This window comes from Papio anubis, chromosome 7 (genome assembly GCF_008728515.1).
Source record: "Papio anubis isolate 15944 chromosome 7, Panubis1.0, whole genome shotgun sequence".
NCBI classification, from domain to species: domain Eukaryota; kingdom Metazoa; phylum Chordata; class Mammalia; order Primates; family Cercopithecidae; genus Papio; species Papio anubis.
In genome coordinates this window covers 4205039-4232614 of record NC_044982.1, presented here as the reverse complement: position 1 = coordinate 4232614, position 27576 = coordinate 4205039, and the positions used below count along the sequence as shown (strand labels likewise).

At 49.0% G+C, this 27576-nt stretch overlaps 1 protein-coding gene across 1 annotated transcript; it reads left to right on the top strand.

The window, feature by feature from the left end:
• ZNF839 (zinc finger protein 839) lies at nt 1-27420 on the top strand. Its single transcript, XM_021941592.2, is given in 9 exon segments — nt 1-300; nt 7631-8533; nt 15421-15645; nt 18945-19037; nt 20077-20226; nt 23821-23958; nt 24101-24230; nt 26379-27217; nt 27219-27420. Coding segments are annotated over 9 exon segments (2796 nt in total). The 5' UTR covers nt 1-15; the 3' UTR covers nt 27252-27420.
• The last annotated feature ends 156 nt before the right edge of the window (nt 27421-27576 follow it).

Sequence of the window (27576 nt, the reverse complement as noted above, 5' to 3'; positions counted from 1 at the left end):
CCCGCCTCGGCCGCCATGGCGGATGCGGACCCGGAGGCTGGGGGCGGCAGCGAGGATGGTGGCGGCGGCGGCGGCCCGGCTCCTCCAGGCCAGAGCGGCAGTGTAGCACGTGTGGCTCCGCTGGGCCCCGAGCAGCTGCGGCGGGTCCTGGAGCAGGTGACGAAGGCGCAGCCGCCGCCACCGCCCCCCTTCGTGCTGCAGGACGCGGCGCGGCGGCTGCGGGACGCGGCCCAGCAGGCCGCCCTGCAGCGGGGCCAGGGCGCCGAGCCCCCTCGCCCGCCGCGCCTGCTCCCCCCCCAGGTGAGGCGTCGGAGGGACGTGGGGAAACTGAGGCCCGAAGGGTGCCGAGGCCCCGCGGCGGGGCTAGCTGCTCGTCCGGGAAGGCCAGTATCGGCCCGGGTTAAGACTCAGGGCGTCCTCAGGCTGAGCTTCTTAGGGACGGCGTTCGGCCCCCACTTGTCACCACCCTGGCATTTTCACCCAGGAACCTCACTCTAGGAGCGGTGGCTCACGCTGGGCCCTGTGCCTGGAACACCCTCGTGCCTTCTCTGCCTTCACAGCCCTGCTGGGGGCTTTCGCGTGCTGCCTAGCTCTTCTTGCAGGCCTTTGACCGCTGGTTAAGCCTTTGTGGAGCACTTAGAGACCGTGTTCCCAGCACTTCCCACTATGTGCAGGAGGTGAAGCCTTGAACATACTTGAACGAACATAAGGCAGGTTCTGGGATTGATGGGGGCTGCTTTAGAGTGGGTGGTCCCTTAGGCCAGACACTGGAGCTGAAACACGAATGAATTAAAAGGAACCAACTTAGCTTTTCAGGTGTAAGGTGCCGAAGCCCAGGCTTGGAACAAAGTTAAGCACAACACACTAGTTCGCCACAGGACTTACCATCCTGGGTGATAGTGACTGATTTGTAACCGCGGTACCCAGCACAGTGCCTGATACACACTTAATGTTTGGAATATGTGAAAGCACTCTATACTACAAAACATCCTTTCCCATTGGGTTTATTTCCTGGGCCACACACCTTTTGGTTGCTAGGAGAGTGATAACTGGAACACGGTCGCCCAACTCTGGAGGGGGTAGCATAGCGCCTGAAGCCAGAGGGCCTACACGGCATCTGTAAAATTCCATCCCATTTCAGCACTGGGGTCTCACCCCAAAACTGCCAAAAGAAGAGAGCTTTTTCCACTAGAAGAAACGGGTTAGAGAATAGAATCAGGAACCTTCGCTCGTGAGTTTTTTTGACTAATGTTAGCTGCTTGGGGTTGTGTCCAGTTAATCATCAAGACTGGAGAGTTGTCTTGCAAAGGTTTAGGAAGACGAGTGTGATTCTGCCCAGATGCCACATTATCGCTGTGTAGAGGTGTCACCTTGGGTAACTCAACCTTTTTGGACTTCGGTCTGGGTCAGAAGGCTGCAAGACGCCTTCTGGGGGCAGCCATCTGCAAAGCCTGTGCTCTGCAACGGGCACTGTGCTGGGCTGCTTAGTTTTCAGCAGAGTTTTTGTACTGGCATTTTGCAGGAGGGAAACAAGCTCAGGGAGGTTGCGTGGCTTTGCCCAAGGTCCCTCAGGTGTGGCTGCTCTCCCGAGCCCCTGTACTCCTCACCATACCCTGAATATGGCCACAGCTTTTTGGCTTTCGAATCCAAAAATGACATATTTTTCATAAAGTAAAAGCAAACTTAATCAAGGTTAGGTAGCATTGATGGGATTGTATTTTGTAGCTAATCTAATGGAGACGACATAAATTCTACCTGCAATAATGTACCTTTGCAGCACATTCTGCTAATATTCTTTCAGGCCCAGCTGTGTCATGGAGGCCACAAAGGCAAACTGGATGTATACTTTGCCCCTCAGTAGTTTATGAACCAACAGGAGATAAAACAAGACCCATAGCCGGGCACAGTGACTCACGCCTGTAATCCCAGCACTTTGGGAGGCCGAGACTGGCGGATCACAGGTCAGGAGTTCAAGACCAGCCTGGCCAATATGGTGAAACCCTGTCTCTACTAAAAATACAAAAATCAGCTGGGCGTGGTGGTGGGTGCCTGTAATCCCAGCTCGGGAGGCTGAGGCAGGAGAATCACTTGAATCCAGGGGGTGGAGGTTGCAGTGAGCCAAAATTGCGCCGCTACCCCCCAGCCCGGGCTTCACGCCATTCTCCTGCCTCAGCCTCCCGAGTAGCTGGGACTACAGGTGCCTGCCACCTCGCCCGACTAGTTTTTTGTATTTTTTTTAGTAGAGACGGGGTTTCACCGTGTTAGCCACGATGGTCTCGATCTTCTGACCTCGTGATCCGCCCGTCTCGGCCTCCCAAAGTGCTGGGATTACAGGCTTGAGCCACCGCACCCGGCCACCCAGATAACTTCTAATCAAGGCCAGAAAACAAAAGATAGTGAAAAGAACTAAAAGTATTTAGAGAAAGGGAGAGTGTTCCTGGCTGAGGCAATCAGAAGCAGCTTTGTTGTTGTTGTTGTTGTTGTTGTTTTTTGAGACGGAGTCTCGCTCTGTCGCCTGGGCTGGAGTGCAGTGGCCGGATCTCAGCTCACTGCAAGTTCCGCCTCCCGGGTTTACGCCATTCTCCTGCCTCAGCCTCCCGGTGGCTGGGACTGCACAGGTGCCTGCGCCCTTGCCCGGCTAGTTTTTTTTGTATTTTTAGTAGAGATGGGGTTTCACCGTGTTAGCCAGGATGATGCCGTCTGACCTCATGATCCCGCCGTCCTGCGGCCTCCCAAAGTGCTGGGATTACAGGCTTGAGCCACCGCGCCTGGCCAGAAGCAGCTTTGCTGAAGAGGTGGTATCTGAACTAGATTTGAAAGGGTGAGTCTGGGTTGAAAATGCAGCAGAGGAGAGGCAGGTTCTGCGGTGGGTGGTGGGGTACATTTCAACAACCGCAGCAGAAGGCCCAGTTTTTGCTGTGGGGGATGGTGTGGATCAGGAGCACAGACCAGTGGACACACTTGGGTCACATCGAGGCCCCGTCTCTCCTGACCCTCCCTCTTTCCACCCCACGGAAATTTCCAGTGCCATCCAACATGCTGTGCCCCTTTTCATGCATCCGTGCATTTACACATGGACGTATGCCCTTTTTCACCTGGCAACAATTCCCAGCCTTCAGAATGCCCCTCAGAGATCACTGCTTCTGGGCAGCCCACCACCGCTGGGCCACTCTGCCTCTTTATTGCACCTGTTGTACCACGATGACATTTTTCCTGGCTGCCTCACCTGTCTGCATTCCTTAGGGAACCTTGTCTGCCTTCAGAATAGTCAGTGGAGCTTTTGAAAGGGCAGATCTTGGGGCCCCACCCCAGGAGATCCGATTCAGCAAGTCTGCGGGGACTGAGGCATGGCAGGGGAAACCGCCCACCATCTCAAGGGTGAGGCTACGACTTGGCTAGTGTGTATGTATTCTACCCAGAAATACTTAGTCAACGTCAGCTGAATTAACTAAACATAACAAAGTATCAAGTATAATACCCATAGGGTAAGCCAGTCAGGACAGAGGATAAATACATCATGAGTCTGGTTTTGCCACTGTGGTTATCCTGAAACAGTAGGGTTTAGTGTATGTATGTATATGTATTCTGTTTTTGTTTTGGGGTTTTGTTGAGACAGCGTCTTTCTTTCTCACCCAGGCTGGACTGATCTCGGCTCACTACAGCCTGGAACTCCCAGGCTCAAATGATCCTCCCACCTCAGCATCCCGAGTAGCTGGGGCTACGGGCATGCACCATCATGCCTGGCTAATTTAGAAATGTTTTGTAGAGACAGGGTCTCACTATGTTGTCCAGGCTGGCCTTGAACTCCTGGCCTCAAGCAATCCTCCCACCTCAGCATCTCAAAGCACTGGGATTACAGGTGTGACTGGCAGTAACATGAAAGAGATGGGGTTCTTGAAGGATATGCACAGTCAATCTCGTTGTCATTTGATTCACAAGTAGCCCAGGAGTTGGGGACTCCCAGGGCTATGGTGCCAGCTCTGTACAATTCTTCATACAAAGTGTTGGCTGATCTCTGCTATTTGTACTAGAATAACAAGAGACAGATGAGAGACACACTCCAGCTTGATCTCAGTGAGGATTTTTATTCTGTCCTTTGTGACATTTTTGGTGATGCTCCACTGTTTGAGGGTCACACCAGAAGGTTCAGTCCAAAGAGGGCCACTTGGTGATCCCAAATAAGTGACTCTCAACTGAGGGCAGTTTTGCCCCACAGGGGGCACTTGGCAATGTCTTCATTGTCAGGACTCGGGATCACTGCTGGCATCTAGTGGGTAGAGGCAGAGATGCTGCTGGGCATCCTCCAGCCACCCATGTCAAAGGATTATGTTATGAAATGTTGATTGGGAAATCGTGCTCTGGATGATGAGGTTTGCCTCTTTTTCTCCCCGGAGGAAAATGCTCATTATTTCTGCTCTGTGAGGGCGGGAGGCTTCTTTCTTTTGCTTCCCCGTCCTTCTCCCCTAAGCTGTATGACAGCTGTTTCCCTGACACCTGTAACAGTGTTTCTGGCACGCGGTCAGCGCTCAGTAAATATTTGTGGGATGTTATTGAAGGTAGTTCTCCCCTTTGGTAGGTGTTTTGCTATTATGGAGAGTGCTGCTTTGAACTTTGTAGAACAGAACATCTTTGTGGCCACCTGACTTTTTTTATAGAATCCAGGAAATGGAATTACTGGATCAAAAAGCACATGTATTTGAAATTTTGTTAGATATATTTGTAAAAAGTTATTGAAGATACTCAGCCCTACGCCTAGGTGCATGCCCCCAGAGAAACTCACGCATGTACCCACATACATCATGAAGATTCAGAGCAGACCTTAGGAACAGAAGGCTGGAAACCACCTGTCCATCAACAGGAGACTGGTGTACTCATACTGCAGAGAAAATGAACCCCTGAGACCTACCCATGTTAATGTGGATAACATTCACAAAGCAAAATGAAGAAACCTAGAAAAGTCCTTTGAAGTTGCAGGAGATGATACCATTTATATAAAGTTGAAAACATTTCAGAGCTGAACTATATATTTTTAGAAATATCTGCATATGCCATATAAATTTTTAAAAAGCATAAGAATGCTAAACATGGGAGGCCGAGGCGGGTGGATCATGAGGTCAGGAGATCGAGACCATCCTGGCTAACATGGTGAAACCCCACCTCTACTAAAAATACAAAAAATTAGCCGGGCATGGTGGCGGGTGCTTGTAGTCCCAGCTACTCGGGAGGCTGAGGCAGGAGGATGGCGTGAATCCGGGAGGCGGAGCTTGCAGTGAGCCGAGATCGCGCCACTGCACTCCAGCCTGGGCGACAGAGTGAGACTCCGTCTCAAAAACAAACAAACAAAAAAAGAATGCTAAACAGCACATTCAGGAGAGGGTGAAGAAACGGGCATGCAGGTTGGGCAATAGGAAGCTGGGTAACATTGTTCCTTAGGGCTTTTTTGTGGCTTCCAGAATTTCATTAAAAACTTTTTAAAAAACATGGGCCCACATTATGAATTACATCTGCTTTTAGAGTACTAAAAACTCCAAAAACACATGGGTAACGCCAGGCATGGTGGCTCACACCTGTAATTCCAGCACTTTGGGAGGCTGAGGTGGGCGGATCATGAGGTCAGGAGTTCGAGACCACCCTGACCAACATGGTGAAACCCCATCTTTACTAAAAATTAAAAAATTAGCTGGGCATGGTGGTGGGCGCCTGTAATCCCAGCTACTCAGGAGGCTGAGGCAGGAGAATCGCTTGAACCTGGGATCTGGAGGTTGCACTGAGCCAAGGTAGTGCCACTACACTCCAATCTGGACAACAGCGAGACTCCATCTTTAAAAAAAAAAAAAAACATTGGCCGGGCGCGGTGGCTCAAGCCTGTAATCCCAGCACTTTGGGAGGCCGAGACGGGTGGATCACGAGGTCAGGAGATCGAGACCATCCTGGCTAACACGGTGAAACCCCATCTCTACTAAAAAAAAAAAAATTACAAAAAACTAGCCGGGCAAGGTGGCGGGCGCCTGTAGTCCCAGATACTCGGGAGGCTGAGGCAGGAGAATGGCGTGAACCCGGGAGGCGGAGCTTGCAGTGAGCCGAGATCCAGCCACTGCACTCCATCCTGGGCGACAGAGCGAGACTCCGTCTCAAAAAAAAAAAAAAAAAAAAAAATAGCTGGCGTGGTGGCACACACCTGTGATCCCAGCTATTCAGTAGGCCGAGGCAGGAGAAGCGTTTGAACCTGGGAGGTGGAGGTTGCAGTGGCACTCCAGCCTGGGCGACAGAACAAGACTCCATCTCAAAAAAAGACAAAAAACAAAAAACAAAAACTGGCCGGGTGTGGTGGCTCACACCTGTAATCCCAGCACTTTGGGAGGCTGTGGTAGGTGGATCGCCAGAGGTCAGGAGTTCGAGACCAGCCTGAATGATGAAACCCTGTCTCTACTAAAAATACAAAAATTAGCCGGAGTGTGGTGGCATGTGCCTGTAATCCCAGATACTTGGGAGACTGAGGCAGTAAAATCGCTTGAACTCGGGAGGTGGAGGTTGCAGTGAGCCGAGATTGTGCCGTTCCACTCTAGCCTGGGCGACAGGGCGAGAGTCGATCTCAAAGGAAAAAAAAAACCCACATGGGTAAAACTGTTAAGAAGGCTCTTATTATCTCTTAATTGGTCATGAAATCAATTTAGTGGATTATGACTAGTATTTTTTAAAAAGTGATGTAGAATAGGGCTAGGCGTGGTGGCTCACACCTGTAATCCTGTAATCCCAGCACTCTGGGAGGCCAAGGCAGGTGGATCAATCACTTGACGTCAGGAGTTTGAGACCAGCCGGCCAATGTGGTAAAACCCGTCTGTACCAAAAAATTCAAAAATTAGCCGGGTGTGGTGGCAGCTACTCAGGATGCTGAGATGGGAGAATTGCTCAAACCAGGAGGCAGAAGTTGCAGTGAGCCGAGATCGCGCCACTGCACTCTAGCCTGCGTGACAGAGTGAGACCCTAATCTCGGAAAAGAAAAAAAAAGTGATGTAGAATAGATACAATCAGCGGGCATTTATATAGGAATGATAACTAGTTCCATCAACTTTTTATTTATGTATGTAGATATTTATATACACGTGTACTGGGTCATAATGTAAAATGTATCATAGTGATTTCTGTTTTTGTTTTTTTGAGATGGAGGCTCATTCTGTTGCCCAGGCTGGAGTGCAGTGGTACAATCTCAGCTCACTGTAACCTCCTCCTCCCGAGTTCAAGCGATTCTCATGCCTCAGCCCCCCGAGTAGCTGGGATTACAGGCGTGCATCAACATGCCCAGCTAATTTTTGTATTTTTAGTAGAGATGGAGTTTCACCATGTTGGCCAGGTTGGTCTCGAACTCCTGACCTCAAGTAATCAGCCTGCCTCGGCCTCCCAAAGTGCTGGAATTACAGGTGTGAGCCACCAAGCCCAACTTATATCACTGTGGTCTCTGGTCAGAAAGGTCTGGAAAACACCACCTTAGTACAAACACATTACATCAATTTTTATATGTAAGATATAATTCAGAAAAAATGTCAATGATGGGTTTATGATGAGAGTGAAATTGCAGACATGTTGATAAGCACAATGCTTCTTTTCTCTTTCTTGTCTTTCTGTACATAAGCAACTAGAAGCCATTTGTGTCAAGGTAACATCTGGAGAAGTGAAAGGTCAGGAAAGGCCAGTGCCCTTACCAGCCACAATCCAGCCCCAAACTGCAAGACAGAGCCAGCCACCCCAGGGGAATTCCTGCCTCGTGGGATTCCACATCGCCAGCCCTCAGCTGCTCAGGGTACAGCCGCTTGTGAGAACCGAGCCACAGTCGTGCTTCCTAAGTGACTTGCGCCAACCTCCTGCTCAGGTGTTTGTACAGAGACCACTGCCAGCCCTCCAGGTGGTCCCTGCAAAGAAAGTCCCAGCCCCCAAGACTCCAAATGAACAGGGCTCAATGTTGACTCCTTTGTCTGCCTCCAACCCGCTGGCAGTAACATCTCTTTCATCCAGTTCAGCACATCCATTTGTTTCCAACTTGCATACAAAACATACTGAGAAACTAAAAAAATCGTTAAAAGTAAAGACACGTTCTGGACGGGTATCTCGACCTCCCAAGTATAAAGCTAAAGATTATAAGTTCATAAAAACAGAGGATTTGGCGGATAGTCATCTGTCAGATTCTGATGATTATTCGGAACTCTGTGTGGAAGAAGATGAAGATCAGAGGGAGAGGCACACGCTCTTTGACTTATCGAGCTGCTCCCTGAGGCCCAAAAGCTTTAAGTGTCAGACTTGTGAAAAGTCATATATAGGAAAGGGGGGACTGGCCCGACATTTTAAACTGAATCCAGGCCATGGCCAGGTGGACCCTGAGATGGTGCTGTCTGAGAAAGCCAAGGGAAGCACCCTCCAGGGGTGCACGGAGGAAAGGACACTCGGCCTGCCCTCCCTGGGGCTGTCCATGCCAGCGGCTCCATATGAGGGAGGGGCCCGCTCCTGCTTGGTGACAGAGTCAGCACACAGTGGCCTGCAGGTAATATTTCTGTCTGGGTATGTGTCTTTTTATTGAGCCATTCTCAGACTGCTATAAAGAAACACCTGAGACCGGGTATTTTATAAACCAAAGAGGTTTAGTTGGCTCACGGTTCCAGACTGTACAGGAAGCATGGTGCTGGCATCTGCTCGGTTTCTGGGGAGGCCTCGGGAAACAGATTCAGGGTGAAGGCAGAGTGGGAGCAGGTGCCTCATGTGGCCACAGCAGGAACAAGGAGCAGGGGGAGGTGTCACACACTCATTTATTTTTTTGAGACGATTGCTGGCTCTGTAATCCAGGCTGGAGCACAGTGGCCTGATCTTGGCTCACTGCAACCTCTGCCTCCCCAGTTCAAGTGATTCTCCTGCCTCAGCCTCCCAAGTAGCTGGGATTACAGGCACCCACCACCACGCCTGGCTAATTTTTGTATTTTTGGTAGAGACGAGGTTTCACCATGTTGGCCAGGCTGGTCTTGAACTCCTGACCCCAGGTGATCCGCCTGCCTCGGCCTCCCAAAGTGCTGGGATTACAGGTGTGAGCCGGCACACCCGGCCAGCACACACTTTTAAACAACCAGATATCATGAGAACTCACTATCATGAGAGCAGTGCCAAGGGGATGTTGCTGAACCAGCCATGAAGGTTCTGCCCCCATGATCCAGCAGCCACCTCCCACCAGGCCCCACCTCTATCGTTGGGGATTACACTTCAACATGAGATTTGGTGGGGACACAGGTTCAAACCAAATCAGTCCCAGTTCCTGCCCCTGCCTGCTCATCATCCATACACTGACCTTTACAGTGTCTGATGGGGACTCAGGCGAAGGCTCAGGCGGGACCAGAATCATTCTAGTGGAGGATCTGAGACCCCCACGTTGTCTGCACTGCTGCCTAACAGGCCAGGAGATGTGTGTCTTCTGTGTGTCGACATGATTTCACGAGCACATCTGATGGGAATGCATCCGTCAGCTCTTTAGGTTTGGTCAGTAAAACCAATGGTAGTGCACTCATGGCTGACGCTGCCATTACAGAGGGTGTTGTTGAGAAAAGGAGTCCCCGGGGGTGCTTCTGGAGTGTCAACAGCCCCTGGCTGCTCAGCGTGTCCTCTCCCCCTGCTACGCCTTCTGAAACTCCTGATAAAGCAGGTGTGAGTCGCTATGAGTTTGCGTTATCACATCAAAAAATTTTTTTCTAAAATATTTTATTGGGCCGGGTGCAGTGGCTCACGCCTGTAATCCCAGCACTTTGGGAGGCCAAGGCGGACAGATCACTTGAGGTGACAAGTTCGAGACCAGCCTGGCCAACATGGTGAAACCCCATCTCTGCTAAAAATAACAAAATTAGCCAGGTGTGGTAGCACATGCCTGTAGTCCCAACTACTTGAGAGGCTGAGGCAGGAGAATCGCTTGAACTTGGGAGGTGGAGGTTGCAGTGAGCTGAGATGGCACCATTGCACCCTAGCCTGGGCAACAAGAGCAAAACTCCATCTCAAAAAAAAAAAAATATATATATATACACACACACACACACACACACACATATACATATATATAGAGTAGTAAAATACACATAGCATGACATTTACCATCTTAACCATATTTTAAGTGTATGGTTCAAGGGTATTAAATACATTCACAGTGTTGTGCAACCATCACCCCCACACATCTCCAGAACTCTTTTCATCTTCTGAAACTAAAACTCCGAGCTTCACGTTGGGCAAGTGAAAAAGAAACAAAACACTAAAACTCTGTCCCTGGAAAACACCAACTCTCCATTCCCCTTTCCCCCAACCCCGGCAGCCACTAGTCTACTTTCTGTCTTCTATGATTTTGACTACTCTAATTTCCTTATAGAAGTGGAGTCACGGGATATTTGTCTTTCTGTGGCTGGCTTATTTCACTTAGCACGATATCTAAGGTTCATGTTCTAGCCAATGTCAGAATGTCCTTCCTCTGTAAGACTGAGTAATATCTCACTGTGTGTATATCTGAGTAATATCTCACTGTGTGTATATACCACATGTTGCTTACTCATCTCTCAGCGGACACTTGGGTTGCTTTCACCTTCTGGCTTTTGTGAATGATGCTGCTATGAACACGGATGTCCAATTACATCTTGAGACCCTGTTTTCTATTTTTTTTTGAGACGGAGAATTGCTCTGTCACCAGGCTGGAGTGCAGTGGCGTGATCTCAGTTAACTGCAACCTCTGCCTCCCGGGTTCAAGCTGTTCTCCTGCCTCAGCCTCCCGAGTAGCTGGGACTACAGGCGCCCGCCACCGTGCCCAGCTAAGTTTTTGTATTTTTAGTAGAGACAGGGTTTCACCATGTTAGCCAGGATGGTCTCAATCTCTTGACCTTGTGATCCACCCGCCTTAGCTGCCCAAAGTGCTAGGATTACAGGCGTGAGCCACCACACCCAGCCCAGTTTCTTTGGGTATATATCCAGAGGTGGAATTACTAGATTTTAAGTGGAATTATTTTATTTTCTTTTCAAATTGTTCATTGTGTTTAGAAATGCAGCTGATTTTGTGTATTTACTTCTATTTTTTTTTTCAGTTTGGCTCTGTTGCCCAGGCTGGAGTGCAGTGGTGTGATCTCGGCTCACTGCAACCTCCGCCCCCTGGTTGCAAGCAATTCTCCTGACTCAGCCTTTCTAGTAGCTGGAATTACAGGCATGTGCTACCATACCTGGTTAATTTTTGTACTTTTAGTGGAGACAGGGTTTCGCCATATTGGCCAGGCTGGTGTCCAGTTTCTGGCCTCAACTGATCTACCCACCTCAGCCTCCCAAAATGCTGGGATTATAGGCATGAGCCACCGCACCCATCTTCATTTATTAATTCTAATTTTGTGTGTGTGTGTGTGTGTAATCTTTAGGCATTTCTACATATAAGAGCATACCTGCAGATAGAGATAATTTTACTTCCTTCTTTCCTTTTTTTTTTTTTTTTTGAGACGGAGTCTCGCTCTGTCGCCCAGGCTGGAGTGCAATGGCGCAGTTTCAGCTCACCGCAACCTCCACCTCCTGGGTTCATGCAATTCTCCTGCCTCAGCCTCCCGAGTAGCTGGGATTACAGGTGCCCGCCACCATGCCCAGCTAATTTTTTGTATTTTTAGTAGAGACGCGGGTTTCACCATGTTGGTCAGGCTGGTCTTGAACTCTTGACCTCAGGTGATCCACCTGCCTTGGCCTCCCAAAGTGCTGGGATTACAGGCATGAGCTACCGTTTTATTTCTTTTTCTTGCCTAAGTGTGCTGGCTAGAACTTCCAGCCCTGTGTTGAACAGAAGTAATGAATGCAGGCATCCTTGCCTTGTTCCTGCTTTTGGAAGAAAAGTTTTCAGTTTTTCACCATTGAGCGTGATGTGGGTTTTTCAGGTATGGCTTTTATTATGTTGAGGTAGTTTCTTCTATTCTTTGTTTGTTGAATGTTTTTATCATGAAAGGGTGTTGAATTTTGTCTGTGCTTTTTCTGCATCAACTGAGATGATCGTATTTTTTTCCTTCATTCTGTTAATATGGTATATTACACTGATCAGCTTTCATATATTGAACCATCTTTGCTTTCTAGGGGTAAATCCCACTTGGTCACAGCATACAATCCTGTTAATAAGCTGCTGATTTTGGTTTGCTAGTATTTGTTTTTCTGCATCAGTGCTCATGAGGGATATTGGCCTGTAGTTTCCTTTCTCGTGGCTTCGTCTGGCTTTGGTTTCAGAGAAATGCTGGCCTCACAGAATGAGTGAGGGAGTGTTCTCTCCTCTTTAATTTTTGGAAATGTTTAAATAAAGGATTGGTGTTCATTCTTTAAATGTTTGATAGAATTTGCCATTGAAGCCGTCAGGTCCAGGAATTTTCTTTGTTGGGAGATTTTTGATTCAATCTCCTCACTACTTTTATGTCTATTCAGATTTTCTTTTTCTTTTCTTTTCTTTTTTTTTTTTTTTTTGAGATGGAGTCTCACTCTGTCACCCAGGCTGGAGTGCAGTGGCATGATCTGGCTCACTGCAACCTCCAAGCAATTCAAGCGATTCTCCTGCCTCAGCCTCCCAAGTAGCAGGGATTACAGGCATGCACCACCATGCCCAGCTAATTTTTTTGTGTGTATTTTTAGTAGAGATGGGGTTTCACCATGATGGCCAAGCTGGTTTTGAACTCCTGACCTCACGTGATCTGCTCACCTCGGTCTCCCAAAGTGCTAGGATTACAGGTGTGAGCCACTGCGCCCAGCCTCAGATTTTTTACTTCTTTGTGATTTAGTTTTGGCAGGTTTTGTGTATGTAGGAATTTGTCCATTTCATTTAGGTTATTCATGTTGTACAGTAGTTTGTAGTATTTAGTATTCTAATTCTCTCTTTTTATTATTTTTTATTTATTTATTTTTTGAGACGGAGTTTTGCTCTTGTTGCCCAGGCTGGAGTGCAATGGCACGATCTCGGCTCACTGCAATCTCTGCCTCCCAGGTTCAAGGGATTCTCCTGCCTCAGCTTCCCTAGTAGCTGAGATTACAGGCACCTGCCATCATGCCAAGCTGATTTTTTGTATTTTTAGTAGAAACGGGGTTTCACTATGTTGGCCAGGCTAGTCTCGAACTCCTGACCTCAGGCAATCCACCTGCCTCAGTCCCCCAAAGTGCTGGCATTACAGGCATGAGCCACCGCTCCCGGCTCTTTTTTTTTTTTTGGAGATAGAGTCTCACTCTGTTGCCCTGGCTAGAGTGCAGTGGTGTGATTTCAGCTCACTGCAACCTCCGCCTCCTGGGTTCAAGTGATTCTTCTGCCTCAGCCTTCAGGCGTGTACCACCACACCTGGCCAATTTTTGTAATTTTAATAGAGACAGGGTTTCACCATGTTGTCCAGGCTGGTCTCAAACTCCTGACCTCAGGTGATCTACCAGCCTCGGCCTCCCAAAGTGCTGGGATAAAAGGCATGAGCCACCAACGTGCCTGGCCTTTATTTTATTTTTCTACGTTATTATTCCTATTTTCAGAGGAGGGAATTGTCAGGGAATGAGGAAATAGGACCTGAGGACAAGGTCAGATCTAGGGTTCTCTTCAAAAGCCATGCAGATGCATGGAGACAGAAAGTAGACTGGTGGCTGCCAGGGCCTGTCGGGAGGGAGGAAGGAGGAGTGACTGCTCATGGGTACGGTCTCTTTCTGAGCTGATGAAACTGTCCTGGAATTAGATAGTGGTGATGGTTGCACAATTTCACGAATGTATTATATCCACTGAATTATATACTTTCAAAGGATGAATTTTATGGTATTTTAAATCTATCCAGTAAAATAATTTAAAAGTTTTAAAAGTCATGGATAAGTAATGAATTAGGAACAAAATTCAAGTTAGGTTTTAAGATGACAGTCACATCAGAGAAGTCTTTTTTTTTTTTGAGACAGAGTTTCCCTCTTGTCGCCCAGGCTGGAGTGCAGTGGTATGATCTCGGCTCACTGCAACCTCTGCCTCCCAGGTTCAAGTGATTCTCCTGCCTTAGCCTCCCAAGTAGCTGGAATTACAGGCTTTTGCCGCCACACCCAGCTATTTTTTTGTATTTGTTAGTGGAGATGGGGTTTCACCATGTTGTCCAGGCTGGTCTTGAACTCTTGACCTCAGGTGATCCACTCGTCTTGGCCCCCCAAAGTGCTGGGATTACAGGGGTGAGCCACTGCGCCCAGCTCCAGGGAAGTCTTTTGTTTCATTTTGGTCAACATCCCAGGGTTACAGTTTGCTACCCCAGACTTAGAGGCTAGCTAATATTTAAAAAAAAATTTTTTTTTTTTTTTAGACAGGGTCTTACTCTGTCACAGTGTTGCATCCATGGTTCACTGCTGCTTCAGTCTCCAGGGCTCAACCTCCTGGGCTCAAGGAGTCCTCCCACTTCAGCCTCCCAAGTAGCTGGGATTGCAGAACACACCAGCAGGCCTGGCTAGTTTTTGTATGTTTGTAGAGATAGGGTTTTACCATGTTGTAGAGGCTGGTCTCAAACTTCTGGGCTCAAGCAGTCCTCTTGCCTTGGCCTCCCAAAGTGCTGGGATTACAGGCATGAGCCACTGTGCCTGGCCAATTTTTTTTAACTTAATTTTTTTTTGTAGAGATGGAGTCTCACTATATTGCCCAGGCTGGCCTCCAACTTGTGGGCTCAAGTGATCCTCCTGCCTTGGCCTCCCAAAGTGCTGGGATTACAGGGGTGAGCCAGTGCACCCAGCCTGCCTAGCTAATATTGATCCTGTGTCCAACAGGGATTTTGTTGGGAACATTTAAGATGCATTGATTATAGTTAATATTTCTTGATTATGTGAAGAAGAAATAATTTAGCAAGTTCATTGCTTTTGGCTTGACATTTTTCTGCTTTAAGGCTTTCATGGCAGGAAAGGAGGGAGTGCAGCAAGAGTTGAAAAACTACCTATTTGGTACTGTGTTCACTACTTGGGCAACTGGATCATTAGAAGCCCAGACCTCAGCATGATACAGTATACCCATGTAACAAACCTGCGCATGTACCTCCAAATCCAAAATTTAAACAAACAGGTTTGGTTTTTTTTTCTTTTTTTTTTTGAGACAGAGTTTCACTCTGTCGCCCAGGCTGGAGTGCAGGGGTGCGATCTCGGCTCACTGCAACCTCTGCCTCCTGGGTTCAAGTGATTCTCCTGCTTCAGCCTCCCAAGTAGCCAGGACTACAGGCACGCGCCACCATGCCTGGCTAATTTTTTGTATTTTTAGTAGAGATGGGGTTTCACCATGCTGGCCAGGTTAGTCTCAAACTCCTAACCTCAAATGATCCATCCACCTCAGGCTCCCAAAGTGCTGGGATTTCAGGCGTGAGCCACTGCGCCCAGCCACCAAAAGGTTTTTATGGGGTATATAAAGCATGCTTGTTTTATACTGTCTAGAATGGTCAGTCTATAGACATTGAAGAGACATTGCCATCTGAACCAGAAAATGGAGCTCTTTTGGGATCAGAGAGATACCAAGGACCTAGAAGACGTGCATGCTCAGAGACCCCTGCAGAGTCCCGCACAGCTGTCCTCCAGCAGAGAAGAGCCGCTCAGCTACCTGGTGGCCCTGCTGCGGCAGGGGAGCAGAGGGCGTCGCCAAGCAAAGCCAGGCTCAAGGAGGTACCTCACTCTTACAACCCTGGGCTTGAAAACCATGTCTTTAGCATGATATGTGGCAATTCACTATTAGTTTCTGAATCACCTAAACTGGTCACCTGAAATGTCATTGCATGAAGTGTGTGATGAAGCCAAGGACAGTAATATCTGAACTAATTCATACTCTTATCGTTTAAAGTGACTATATGGCCTTTGGTGAAGCTCGAAAGCTGCTTGACTTGATAAGTTTTGGAATAATTATAACTTGCGTTTATATGGAAGCAGTTTAGAAAACAATGGAAATGGTTTTCAGAACCATTATTTTTTTTTTTTTGAGATGGAGTCTCACACTGTTGCCCAGGCTGGAGTGCAGTGGTGCGATCCCAGCTCACTGCACCCTCCACCTCCTGGGTTCAAGTGATTCTCCGTCCTTAGCCTCCTGGGTAGCTTGGATTACAGGCGCCTGCCAACCACACCTGGCTAATTTTTGAATTTTTAGTAGAAATAGGGTTTTACCATGTTGGTCAGGCTAGTCTCAAACTCCTGACCTTGTGATCTGCCCGCCTCGGCCTCCCAAAGTGCTGGGATTACAGACGTGAGCCACCGTGCCTGGCCTTCAGAACCATTCTTTTTTTTTTTTTTTTTTTTTTGAGACGGAGTCTGGGTCTATTGCCCAGGCTGAAGTGCAGTGGCCGGATCTCAGCTCACTGCAAGCTCCACCTCCCGGGTTCACGCCGTTCTCCTGCCTCAGCCTCCCGAGTAGCCAGGACTACAGGCGCCCGCCACCTCGCCCGGCTAGTTTTTTTGTATTTTTTAGTAGAGACGGGGTTTCACCGTGTTAGCCAGGATGGTCTCGATCTCCTGACCTCGTGATCCACCCGTCTCGGCCTCCCAAAGTGCTGGGATTACAGGCTTGAGCCACCACGCCCGGCTTCAGAACCATTCTTAACTTACAGATGATAATTTCTCCAGAAATGGATATTAATTTATACATTTACTGGGTGTCCATCAATTATCAGTCCCTGTTCTAGGGATGGAAGGAACAGTGTGTACCAGATAGACAGGGCACTACTCTTGGGGGAGAAAGAGGACAGTGAAACCAGTCACCTGACAAAACTGTCAGTTGAGGCTGGGTGCGGTGGCTCATGCCTGTAATCCCAGCACTTTGGGAGGCCGAGGCAGGCAGATCACCCGAGGTCAGGAGTTCGAGACCAGCCTGGACAACATGGTGAAACCCCTTACCTACTAAAAATACAAAAATTAGCTGGGCGTGGTGGCGGGTGCCTGTAATCCCAGCCACTCAGGAAGCTGAGGCAGGAGAATCACTTGAACCCAGGAGGCAGAGGTTGCAGTGAGCCGAGATCATGCCATTGCACTCCAGCCTGGGGGACAAGAACGAGACTGCATCTCAAAAAAAACCAAAAAAGGCCAGGCGCGGTGGCTGAAGCCTGTAATCCCAGCACTTTGGGGGGCCAAGACGGGCGGATCACGAGGTCAGGAGATCGAGACCATCCTGGCTAACATGGTGAAACCCCGTCTCTACTAAAAAATACAAAAAACTAGCCGGGCAAGGTGGCGGGCGCCTGTAGTCCCAGCTACTCGGGAGGCTGAGGCAGGAGAATGGCGTAAACCTCAGAGGCGGAGCTTGCAGTGAGCTGTGATCCGGCCACTGCACTCCAGCCTGAGCGACAGAGCGAGACTCCATCTCAAAAAGAAAAAAAAAGAAAAGAAAACTGTTGTTTGAACCTGAGTGTTAAGCAGAAAATTGCGGAGTTTCCCTGTCTCCTGTTATTAAGCTCCTACAGAATTTAGGTCAGGCCATGGCAAGGTAATATCCCATATTCCCACCTTCTCCCACTTCCTGTGGAGTTGAAAGTCAGCTGGTCACTTCTTTCGAAGGGTTTTTGAAAGTCTTAATTAAACATTTTTGTCTTACAATGAAAATATTTTTCTGTAACTTTTCTGCTTGTTTTGCAAGCATCTGTGGCCCTTCTTTGAAGCCCTTCCAGCCCTTTGTAGCTCCTACTCAATCTCTCGCTCTCTCCTTAAATGCCAATCTTTTTTTTTTTTTTTTTTTGAGAGAGGGTCCTGTTTTGTCACCCAGGAGTGCAGTGGCCACCTCCCAGGCTCAATTGATCTTCCTGCATCAGCCTCCTGAGTAGCTGGGCCCACAGGTGCACACCACCACATCCAGCTAATTTTTTATTTTTTTTAGAGACAGGGTCTCATTATGTTGTCCAAGCTGGTCTCAAACTCCTAGCCTGAAGCAGTCCTCCTGGCTTGGCCTCCCAAATTGCAGGGATTACAGGCGCGAGCCACTGCGTCTGGCCTTCTAAGCACTGATCTTGTGACCTCCCTGGACCTCAGAAGACTTCCTACTTCTAGGACTTCCTCAGCTTCCCCCTCAATTTATTGCTTCCCTGGGAATCTCACCATCCTCCTGGTTTCCCAAGCCTTCTTCCCTCTGCAGACTCCCACACTTCCTGTTCAGACCTCTCTCTGGTGCCTCCGATCTCTTCATTGAAACATCTCCACTTGGCTGTCCTGTGAACCCCTCTGCCTTTCATGTCTGAGCAGAGCAGAGCCCACAGGCTGGCTTCCTGTCCACCCCTGCATTGTCAGGGGCCGCTTCGCCTACCCCAGGCTCAAGCTGGGAACCCAGAGCCATTCTTGACTTTCTCCTTCACTCACTGCTCCCCATGTCCTGTGGTCGCTAAGCCTGGAGAACTGTGCCCTCCCCTCATATCCCTCCACTGCCATCCACATCCCTGTTCTTACCTGAGTCCTCATCTTTTCCTGCCTGTACTTTGGGGGTAGTCTTGACTGCCTGCCAGGCTTCCAACCCTGCCCCACCCTCTGCACCACCACCCGAGGCACCTTCCTAAAACCTCCCTCCACAACTGCTTGGAGAAGGGAATCCAAACCCCTTGGCCCCTCTCAGCCTGGGCCTGGGTTGCCTTTCAGCCCCTCTGACCTGTCCGTTTCCAGGCACCGCCTCCAGCTGTGCTGTCCCCTCACCTGCGGCACAGCCTGGGTGAGTCCTGGAGGGCAGGATACACATCTCCTTATCACTGTGTCCTTATTCCAGGGCCTGTGCCCAGGACAGTGCCCAGAGCTTGTCGTGGGGAACCCAGAATGGATCGTAGTACTTCATTAAGGAGCAAAAAAGTGAAGTAGTTAATAAAGCAGAATGTTTAGAGTTACTTGGTGACTGAAATTTTTGGAGAACTTTCTGTTTTTTATGTTGTATGTTGCACCAACTTGTTGGCTATTGGGAAATTCTTGTGGGACATTCAAAGGCATGAAACGCTTTCCCCTGGTAGTTCCTCCAGCAGTGTGACCCGGAGGATCTGGTGGAATTGGCCCTACCTCAGCTGGCTCAGGTTGTGACAGTGTATGAGTTTCTTCTGATGAAGGTGAGTACTCTTAGTGTTTCTAAATATAGCGGGATGATTAGAAGTTATTTAGAAATAATATTACTTATTACTTATTTTTCAATAGCTTGCATAGTTGTTTAATTTTATTTTTGAGGCAGGGTCTTGCTCTGTCGCCCAGCTGGAGTGCAGTGGTGCCTTCATAGCTCACTGCAGCCTCAAACTGCTGGGCTCAAGCAATCCTCCCACCTCAGCCTTCCAAGTAGCTGGGACTATAGGCACACACCATCATACCCAGCTAATTTTTAATTTATTTAAAAAAATTTTTTTATAGAGATGGGGTCTAGCTTTGTTGCCCAGGCTGGTCTCAAACTCCTGGCCTCAGGTAATCTTCCTGCCTTGGCCTCCCAAGGAGATGGGATTATAGGTGTGAGCCACCATGCCCAGCTCATAGTCATTTTGGAAAGAGCCTGGCCATTTGGAATCGTTTTCCTTTTCCAGGACAGCTGAAGTGAGCCTGTTGGTCACACACTGTGCCTGGTGTGGGGACTGCTGCCTGGGTAGTTGGGTGTCTCAGGCGGGTGCCCATCCACTCCCTTGACTTTTAACTTGGTACGGGAGGAATGGAAGTGGCAGCCACAAATAACGGCCATCCTGGGCTCTCCTGGAGCCCACTCACCCCAGCTGGCCTCTTCTGCCCAAGGCTCTGCTCCCTCTGAGCCCACTCTGAGGCTACAGCCCAGGCTGCCTGTGCCCCACACTCCCTCTGGAGCTGACAACCCAGCCGGGGCTCAGGGCCTTCTGCCTTCCTTTCCCATCCTGTCCCGGAGCTCACCCGTGCCTTACGTGGCTCCAACCCAAGGCTTGTTTGTTTTTTGGCCTGCTCCTCCCATGCCCATCCTGGCTTCCCTACGCCATGCAGGGCACACAGTAGGTGCTCACTGGGGACTGAAGGAAACGTACACCACTGAGTGGCTGCTGAGGGGGTAAGGAACTGAAACTTTGTTTAGATATTCTTTTGTATTTTCCATATCAGTGCCTCGAGTTTAAACTCTTTTTTTTGGTCTTTATCTTCACTAAGGTTGAAAAAGATCATCTAGCAAAGCCTTTTTTCCCAGCTATATATAAGGAATTTGAAGAGTTGCATAAAATGGTTAAGAAAATGTGCCAAGATTACCTCAGTAGTTCTGGTCTGTGTTCCCAGGAGACCCTGGAAATAAACAATGATAAGGTAACAATCTCCCATGGCAGAAAGAGTTTTGCTCGTAGAGTTAGACAAAAGAAAGAAGGGCCAGGTGCAGTGGCTTATGCTTGTAGTCCCAGCACTTTGGGACACTGAGGCGGGTGGATCACTTGAGGTCAGAGTTCGAGACTAGCCTGGCCAACATGACAAAACTCAGTCTCTACTAAAAATATAAAATTTAGCTGGGCGCGGTGGCACATGCCTCTAATTCCAGTTATTCGGGAAGCTGAGGCACGAGAATCATTTGAACCTAGGAGGTGGAGGTTGCAGGGAGCTGAGATTGCACCATTGCACTCTAACCTGGTTGACAGAGTGAGACTCTGTCTTCGAAAAAAAAAAAAAAACACAAAAAACTTCACGTATGAAGGAGAATGTTTTTAGTAATAACATTTTCCTGTTGTACCTCATTTTAGTTTTTCCCCATCAAGTGAATTTTTTTTCTTTTTGTTTTTTTTTTGGGAGATAGAGTCTTGCTCTGTCGCCCAGGCTAGAGTACAGTGGTACGATCTCAGCTCACTGTAACCTCTGCCTCCCAGGTTCAAGCAATTCTCCTGCCTCTGCCTCCTGAGTAGCTGGGATTAGAGGCGCACAACACCGTGTCTGGCTGATTTATTGTATTTTAGTAGAGACAGGGTTTTACCATGTTGCCCAGGCTGGTCTCGAACTCCTGAGCTCAGGCAGTCTGCCTGCTTCGGCCTCCCAAAGTGCTAGGATTACAGGTGTGAGCCACGGCACCTGGCCCCCAATTTTTTTTTCTTAAACCAATAAATGCTGTTCCAGAAAACTCAAAAATGAAGATAAGCTAAAAGAAAATGGAAAACACCATAATCTTCCCACTCACTGATGATCAGAGTTAAAACCTCAGGTATCATTTTCTTCTTCTTTTGTTTGTTTTTGTTTTGAGACAGGGTTTCCCTCTGTCTCCCAGACTGGAGTGCAGTGGCACAATCACAGCTTACCGCAGCCTCAACCTCCTGGTCTCAATCAATCCTCCCACATAAGCCTCCTGAGTAGCTGGGACTACAGCCGTGTGTCGCCATGCCCAGCTAATTTTTAAATTTTTCATAGAGATGGGGTCTTGCTATGTTGTCCACTCTGGTCTTGAACTTTAGGGCTCAAGTGATCCTCCCTTCTTGGCCTCCCAAAGTGCTGGGATTACAGGCATGAACCACCACACCCAGCCCTGTTTTCTTCCTTATGTGGGTTTTTGGGGATGGATTATATAGGGGCCATTTTTTTTTTTGAGATGGAGTCTCGCTCTGTCACCCAGGCTGGAGTGCAGTGGTGTGATCTTGGCTCACTGTAAGCTCTGCCTCCCAGATTCACGTCATTCTCCTGTCTTAGCCTCTCAAGTAGCTGGGACTACAGGCACCTGCCGCCACGCCCATCTAATTTTTTTTTTTTGTATTTTTAGTAGAGACGGGGTTTCACCGTTAGCCAGGATGGTCTCGATCTCCTGACCTCGTGATCCACCCGCCTCGGCCTCCCAAAGTGCTAGGATTACAGGCGTGAGCCACTGCGTCCGGCCAGGGGCCATTCATTTTTGTTTGTGGTTGTTCCAACACAATTCTCATTTCAATGTCATTGTTATTATCAAATTGCCTTTAGCTACATTGGACTTTTTTGGGTGTTTTTTGTTGTTTTGAGACAGAGTCTCACTGTCGCCCAGGCAGGAATACAATGGTGCCATCTTGGCTCAATGCAACCTCCGCCTCCCGAGTTCAAGCGATTCTCCCACCTCAGCCTCCCGAGTATCTGGGACTACAGGTGTGCACCACCACGCCCAGCTAATTTTTGTATTTTTTAGTAGAGATAGGGTTTCACCGTATTGGCCAGGCTGGTCTCGAACTCCTGACCTCAAGTGATCTGCCCGCCTCAGCCTTCCAAAGTGCTGGGATTACAGGCATGAGCCACCATGCCCTGCCTTATATTCTTAAATTATATATCATGAAAATGTAAAAGGTTTTTGCTAAGCCTCATGTGGATGCCCTGCACAGCAGTCACCTGTGTGTTTTTAAACCTTGATGCAGCTGGTGGTGGCTCAAGCCTATGTCCCCAGCACGCTTTGGGAGGGCTGAGGCAGGCGGGATCCACCGAGTCAGGAAGTCAGAGAGAACCATCTAGCTAACTGCAGTGAAACCCGTCTGTACCTAAAAATACAAAAACTAGCCAGTGAAGTGGTGGGTGCCTGTCCCAACTGCTAGGGAGGCTGAGGCAGGAAAATGGCGTGAACCCGAGGAAGGAGGAGGAGCTTGCAGTGAGCTGAGATCCGGTCACTGCCTCTCCAGCCTGGGAATGACCGAGACTCCGTCTCAAAAAAAAAAAAAAAAACATGATACCCGCTTGCTAAACTCAGAGAGCAAGTGTGGGTGTCATCCTGCCATGAAGCAGAACTGGCCACACACACATACTGTGCATGCCCTACAGAATCTGGCTTTTTGAGCAGCTCATACTGTGCCATCGCCTCTTGGGAGCATGACAGTGGCTCAGTTTGTGAGGGGACACCGCCCAGGTTCGTCTGCGCGGAACCCACATGGCCTGTTTTCTCCTTTAGCCTTGTTCTGCTGCCCTTCCTGCTGTCCCCGCCCCCATCTCGTGCTCTGTGGGGTTCTCTTTATAACGTCCATGTATAAATGATAACAGCTGTCTCTTAACACCTTCACATCTGGTGTTTCACATAGGCATTGCATATAGAGTCAGATCTCATCTTCACAAACGCCCTTCCAGGCGCTGTAATCTCTTGTCTGGATAAGTCAGGGAGATTGACAAGGGAGACTCAGGAGATGGTGGCTCACCAAGATCACCCAGGCCGTGGGCAGAGAAGCTGGGAACCAGCTCAGGCCCCCAGACCCATGACTTTTTACCAGCTGGGAAGGGAGATCTGGATGTGGGATAGGCAGGATCGTTTTTCTGAAGAGACCAGTGAGAATTCAGTAAAGGAGGGACAGTGGGAAAGAAAGTTACCATGGCATCAGCTACCATTATTAAGCTTGTGATAGCATTAAAGAGACTGTTTTAAATTTTTTGTAAAGACTGTTCTAGGCTGAGCACGGTGGCTCATGCCTGTAATCCCAACACTTTGGGAGGCTGAAGCGGGCGGATCACTTGAGGCCAGGAGTTCGAGACCAGCCTGGCCAACATGGTGGAACCCCGTCTCTACTAAAAATACAAAAATTAGCCGGGCGTGGTGGTGCGTGCCTGTAATCCCAGCTACTCAGGAGGCTGCAGCAGGAGAATCACTTGAATCCGGGAGGCGGAGGTTGCGATGGGCCAAGATCACGCCACTACATTCCAGCCTGAGTGACAGAGCAAGACTCTGTCTCAGAAAAAAAAAGATTGGTCTCCTCCTCTAAATTGTGCTCACATAGAACCTTCTAGTTTTGATAATGATCCATTTTTATCATCAGCTAGTCCATCTAACATTATATTGATCTTCATCTTTCTCATTGTTGAGATGGCACCTCACAGTACAAATTCACAGGATTTAATTCTGTGAAGTCATTTAATTCTTGCATGTGAATGTACTTCTAGGGGTGTGTGCTGTTTGGGTGAAGTTTATTCTCCTGGCCCATTTCTTTTCAGGTTGCCGAGTCATTAGGAATCACAGAATTCCTGAGGAAGAAAGAAATACACCCAGACAGCCTTGGACCTGAGAGCCCCAGCCGGGAGGTGGATGGGGAGCAGCCAGAGGGAGCCGGCAGCGAGAAGAGGGAACATGAGGTGGGCATGGCTGAAGTGGGTGCCAGGTGACTCTGTGCACGGTGAATTACTGGGGTTTGGCTTCTTCCATTCACACCAGGAAGAGGAGGTACAGGTTTGCCTGTTTCTTCCTCTTCTAGCTGATTGGGTCTTCTCTTCATAGGCTGCGGAGGAGGGACTGGCCTCGGTGAAAAGGCCCAGAAGAGAAGCCCTGCCCAATGACACCACTGAATCTCTTGCTGCTAACAGCAGAGGCTGGGAGAAGCCCAGGCCCTTGCATGCTTTGGCCGCTGGTGAGGGTAAAACGCTGTTTGTGGGGTGTATCCATGGCCTGGCAGCCCTGCTGGCATGCACAGATATGCCCAGGATTGCCACTTTTCAGGTTGGGTGACCTGTGCTGGATTTAGGGGGACCCTCTGGTTTCTCAAGTTTCATTCCAGCCTCCCAGTGTTCTATCATTCCAGATTCGTTCCCTGCGAGTCTTGAGGTCTTCAGGGTTTTCTAGAGTGCCTTGTTAAAATGGAGAGCCACAGGCCGGGTACAGTGGCTCACGCCTATAATCCCAGCACTTTGGGAGGCCGAAGCGGGCGGATCACCTGACGTCAGGAGTTCGAGACCTGCCTGGCTAACATGGCAAAACCCTGTCTCTACTGAAAATACAAAAAAACTAGCTGGGCATGGTGGTGTGTGCCTGTAATCCCAGCTACTCTGGAGGCTGAGACATGAGAATCGCTTGAACCTGGGAGGCAGGAGGTTGCGGTGAGCTGAGATTGCACCACTGCACTCCAGCCTGGGTGACAGAGTGAGACTCCATCTCAAAGGAAAAAAAAAAAAGAGCCACCAAGTGGTAGTAAGCGGGCTATACCAGGAGGGTACTGAGAGGTGGTTAGGCTGAGATGGGTCCCAAGGACACATCCATCTATGCCTCGACTTTCATGAGACTTCACTGTACATGCCAGCTGAGATTTAACATTTGAAAACAAGACACGGTCTGGTTATTATTCTGGCTTTAGCCAGAACCTACCAACTAGGCACTTAAAAAATTATATATATATTTATGTAAATATATGTTTTCTATATATATACATTTATATATATAAATTTTTTTTTTCTGAGACGAGAGTCTCGCTTTGTCTCCCAGGCTGAAGTGCAGTGGCACAATCTTGGCTCACTGCAACCTTTGCCTCCCAGGTTCAAGCAATTCTCTTGCCTCAGCCTTCCCAGTAGCTGGGATTACAGGCACCCACCATCATGCCTGGCTAATTTTTTTTTGTATTTTTGTAGAGATGGGGTTTTACCATTTTGGTCAGGCTGGTCTCAAACTCCTGACCGCAGGTGATCTGCCCACCTCGGCCTCCCAAAGTGCTGGGATTACAGGCGTGAGCCACTGCACTAGCATTTTTTTTTTTTTTTTGAGACAGAGTCTTGCTCTGTCACCCACGCTGGAGTGCAATGGTGCAATCTCTGCTCACTGCAACCTCTGCCTCCCAGGCTCAAGCAATTCTCCTGCCTCAGCCTCCTGAGTAGCTGGGATTACAGGTGCCCAACACCACATCCGGCTAATTTTTGTATTTTTAGTAGAGACAGGGTTTCCCCATGTTGGCCAGGCTGGTCTTGAACTCCTGACCTCAAATGATCTGCCCGCCTCAGCGTCCCAAAGTGTTAGGATTACAGACGTGAGCAGCCACATGCCCAGCCTGACGGTGATTCTTAATTGGGGCATGTGTTGGAATCACCTGAGGAGGTTATTGTGAAATACAGGGGCCTGGACCTCTGGGAATTCCAGGTCTGTGGGTAGGGTTGTTGGGAGGGTGTGGATGTATTTGGAAAGGCCTCTTTGGGCAATTCTCCAGCTCACTCTGATGAAGAACCACCAATCATTCATTCAGTGTTGGCATAAAATCACTGTTGCTGGATGTGGTGGCTCACGCCTGTAATCCCAGCACTTTGGGAGGCCAAATCGGGTGGATCACAAGGTAAGGAGTTTGAGACCAGCCTGACCTACATGGTGAAACCCCGTCTCTACTAAAAATACAAAAATTAGCTGGGCATGGTGGCGCACACCTGTAATCCCAGCTACTCAGGAGGCTGAGGCAGGAGAATCACTTGAACCCAGGAGGTGGAGGTTGCAGTGAGCCGAAATCGTGCCACTGCATTCCAGCCTGGGGGACAGAGTGAGACTCCATCTCAAAAAAAAAAAAAAAAAAAAAGCACACTGTCGAATGGCTCCTAGAGCACATTTTCAGTACAAAATCCGTCTTTGTGAATAGATAACAGGGATGGATTTTTAAAAATTGCTACCAATCCCAAGGAGCAAGGAGCATTGATGCTTTGACTTCCCTGCAGGGCAGGTGACTTGGCCTCGCTGGTTTTGGATGGTGAGTGCAGTGAGTGGGCCTGACACAGTACACGCATGTTCACCTGTTTCCCATAATGTTTAGGTTTTGCCTCTCCAGTAAATGGCAGTGTCTCTCCCCATTCTGAAGAAAGCCATATGACGACGGTTTCTGGTGGCATTGGGAGCGTGTTCCAGGCGGGCCCGCAGCTTCACGCACTGGCTGACTTAGAAGCCAGGAGTGGGTCTATAGGTGCTGCTGTCTCATCCCAGGATGTCAGTGGGCTGCCTCTTTATGCTCAGTCAGGAGAGCCTAGGAGGCTGACCCAGGCACAGGTGGCAGCGTTTCCTGGAGAGAATGCTCTGAAACACTCTTCAGACCAGGATACCCGGGACAGCCTGAGGAGCCCGGGTTTCTGTAGCACCTTGTCATCTGCTGGCGGAGCAGAGTCCCTGCTGCCTGGGAGGCCTGGACATGCAGAGGCAGGACACCTCGGCAAGGTTTGTGACTTCCATTTGAACAACCAGCAGCCCAGCCCCAGCAGCGTCCTGCCTACGGAGGTGGTGGCCCCTCTGCTTGAGAAAATTTTGTCCATGGATAGCGTGGCAGTAAACTGTGCCTGCAGGACTGTGCCCAAGCCAGGGCCTCAGCCTGGCCCACATGGATCACTGTTGACTGAAGGGTGTCTCAGAAGCCTTTCGGGGGACTTGAAGCGGTTCCCCTGTGGGCTGGAGGTGTACTCTGGCCAGAGAGAACTGGAGAGTGTGGTTGCTGTCGGCGAAGCCATGGCTTTTGAAATTTCCAATGGGAGCCATGAGTTACTGTCTCAGGGACAGAAGCAGATTTTTATTCAGACTTCCGATGGGTTTATCTTGTCCCCTCCAGGTACAATAGTGTCTCGGGAGGAGGACTTTGTCATAGTGACCGATGCAGAGGGGCGTGCCCTGCGGATGGGCCCACCAGAAGGAGTTGCCCTAGAAGCTGTGGAGTCGTTCCTCACCGTGGAGCCAGAGCCCTCACAGTGAAGAGGAGTCAGATCCTAGATTTGTCTGATTTTATCCAGAGAACGTCTGTGGCAAGCAATGTGTATTTTTCTAATGTGAATATTGCACAGATGAACCTTTTATTTATAAAGAATGTCTTTCTACCCTGCTGTCTACATTTTTCTATGGAGCTTGTCATAACAATAGCAGATGTTGCCTCATCAGGAATCCCTGGGGCGCATCTGACGCTCATGAGTTTTTGTGATGGTGATGAGTGGCCCTGCCCTGTTCCCTTCTCTCCTGGGAGATCTGCTGCTTTT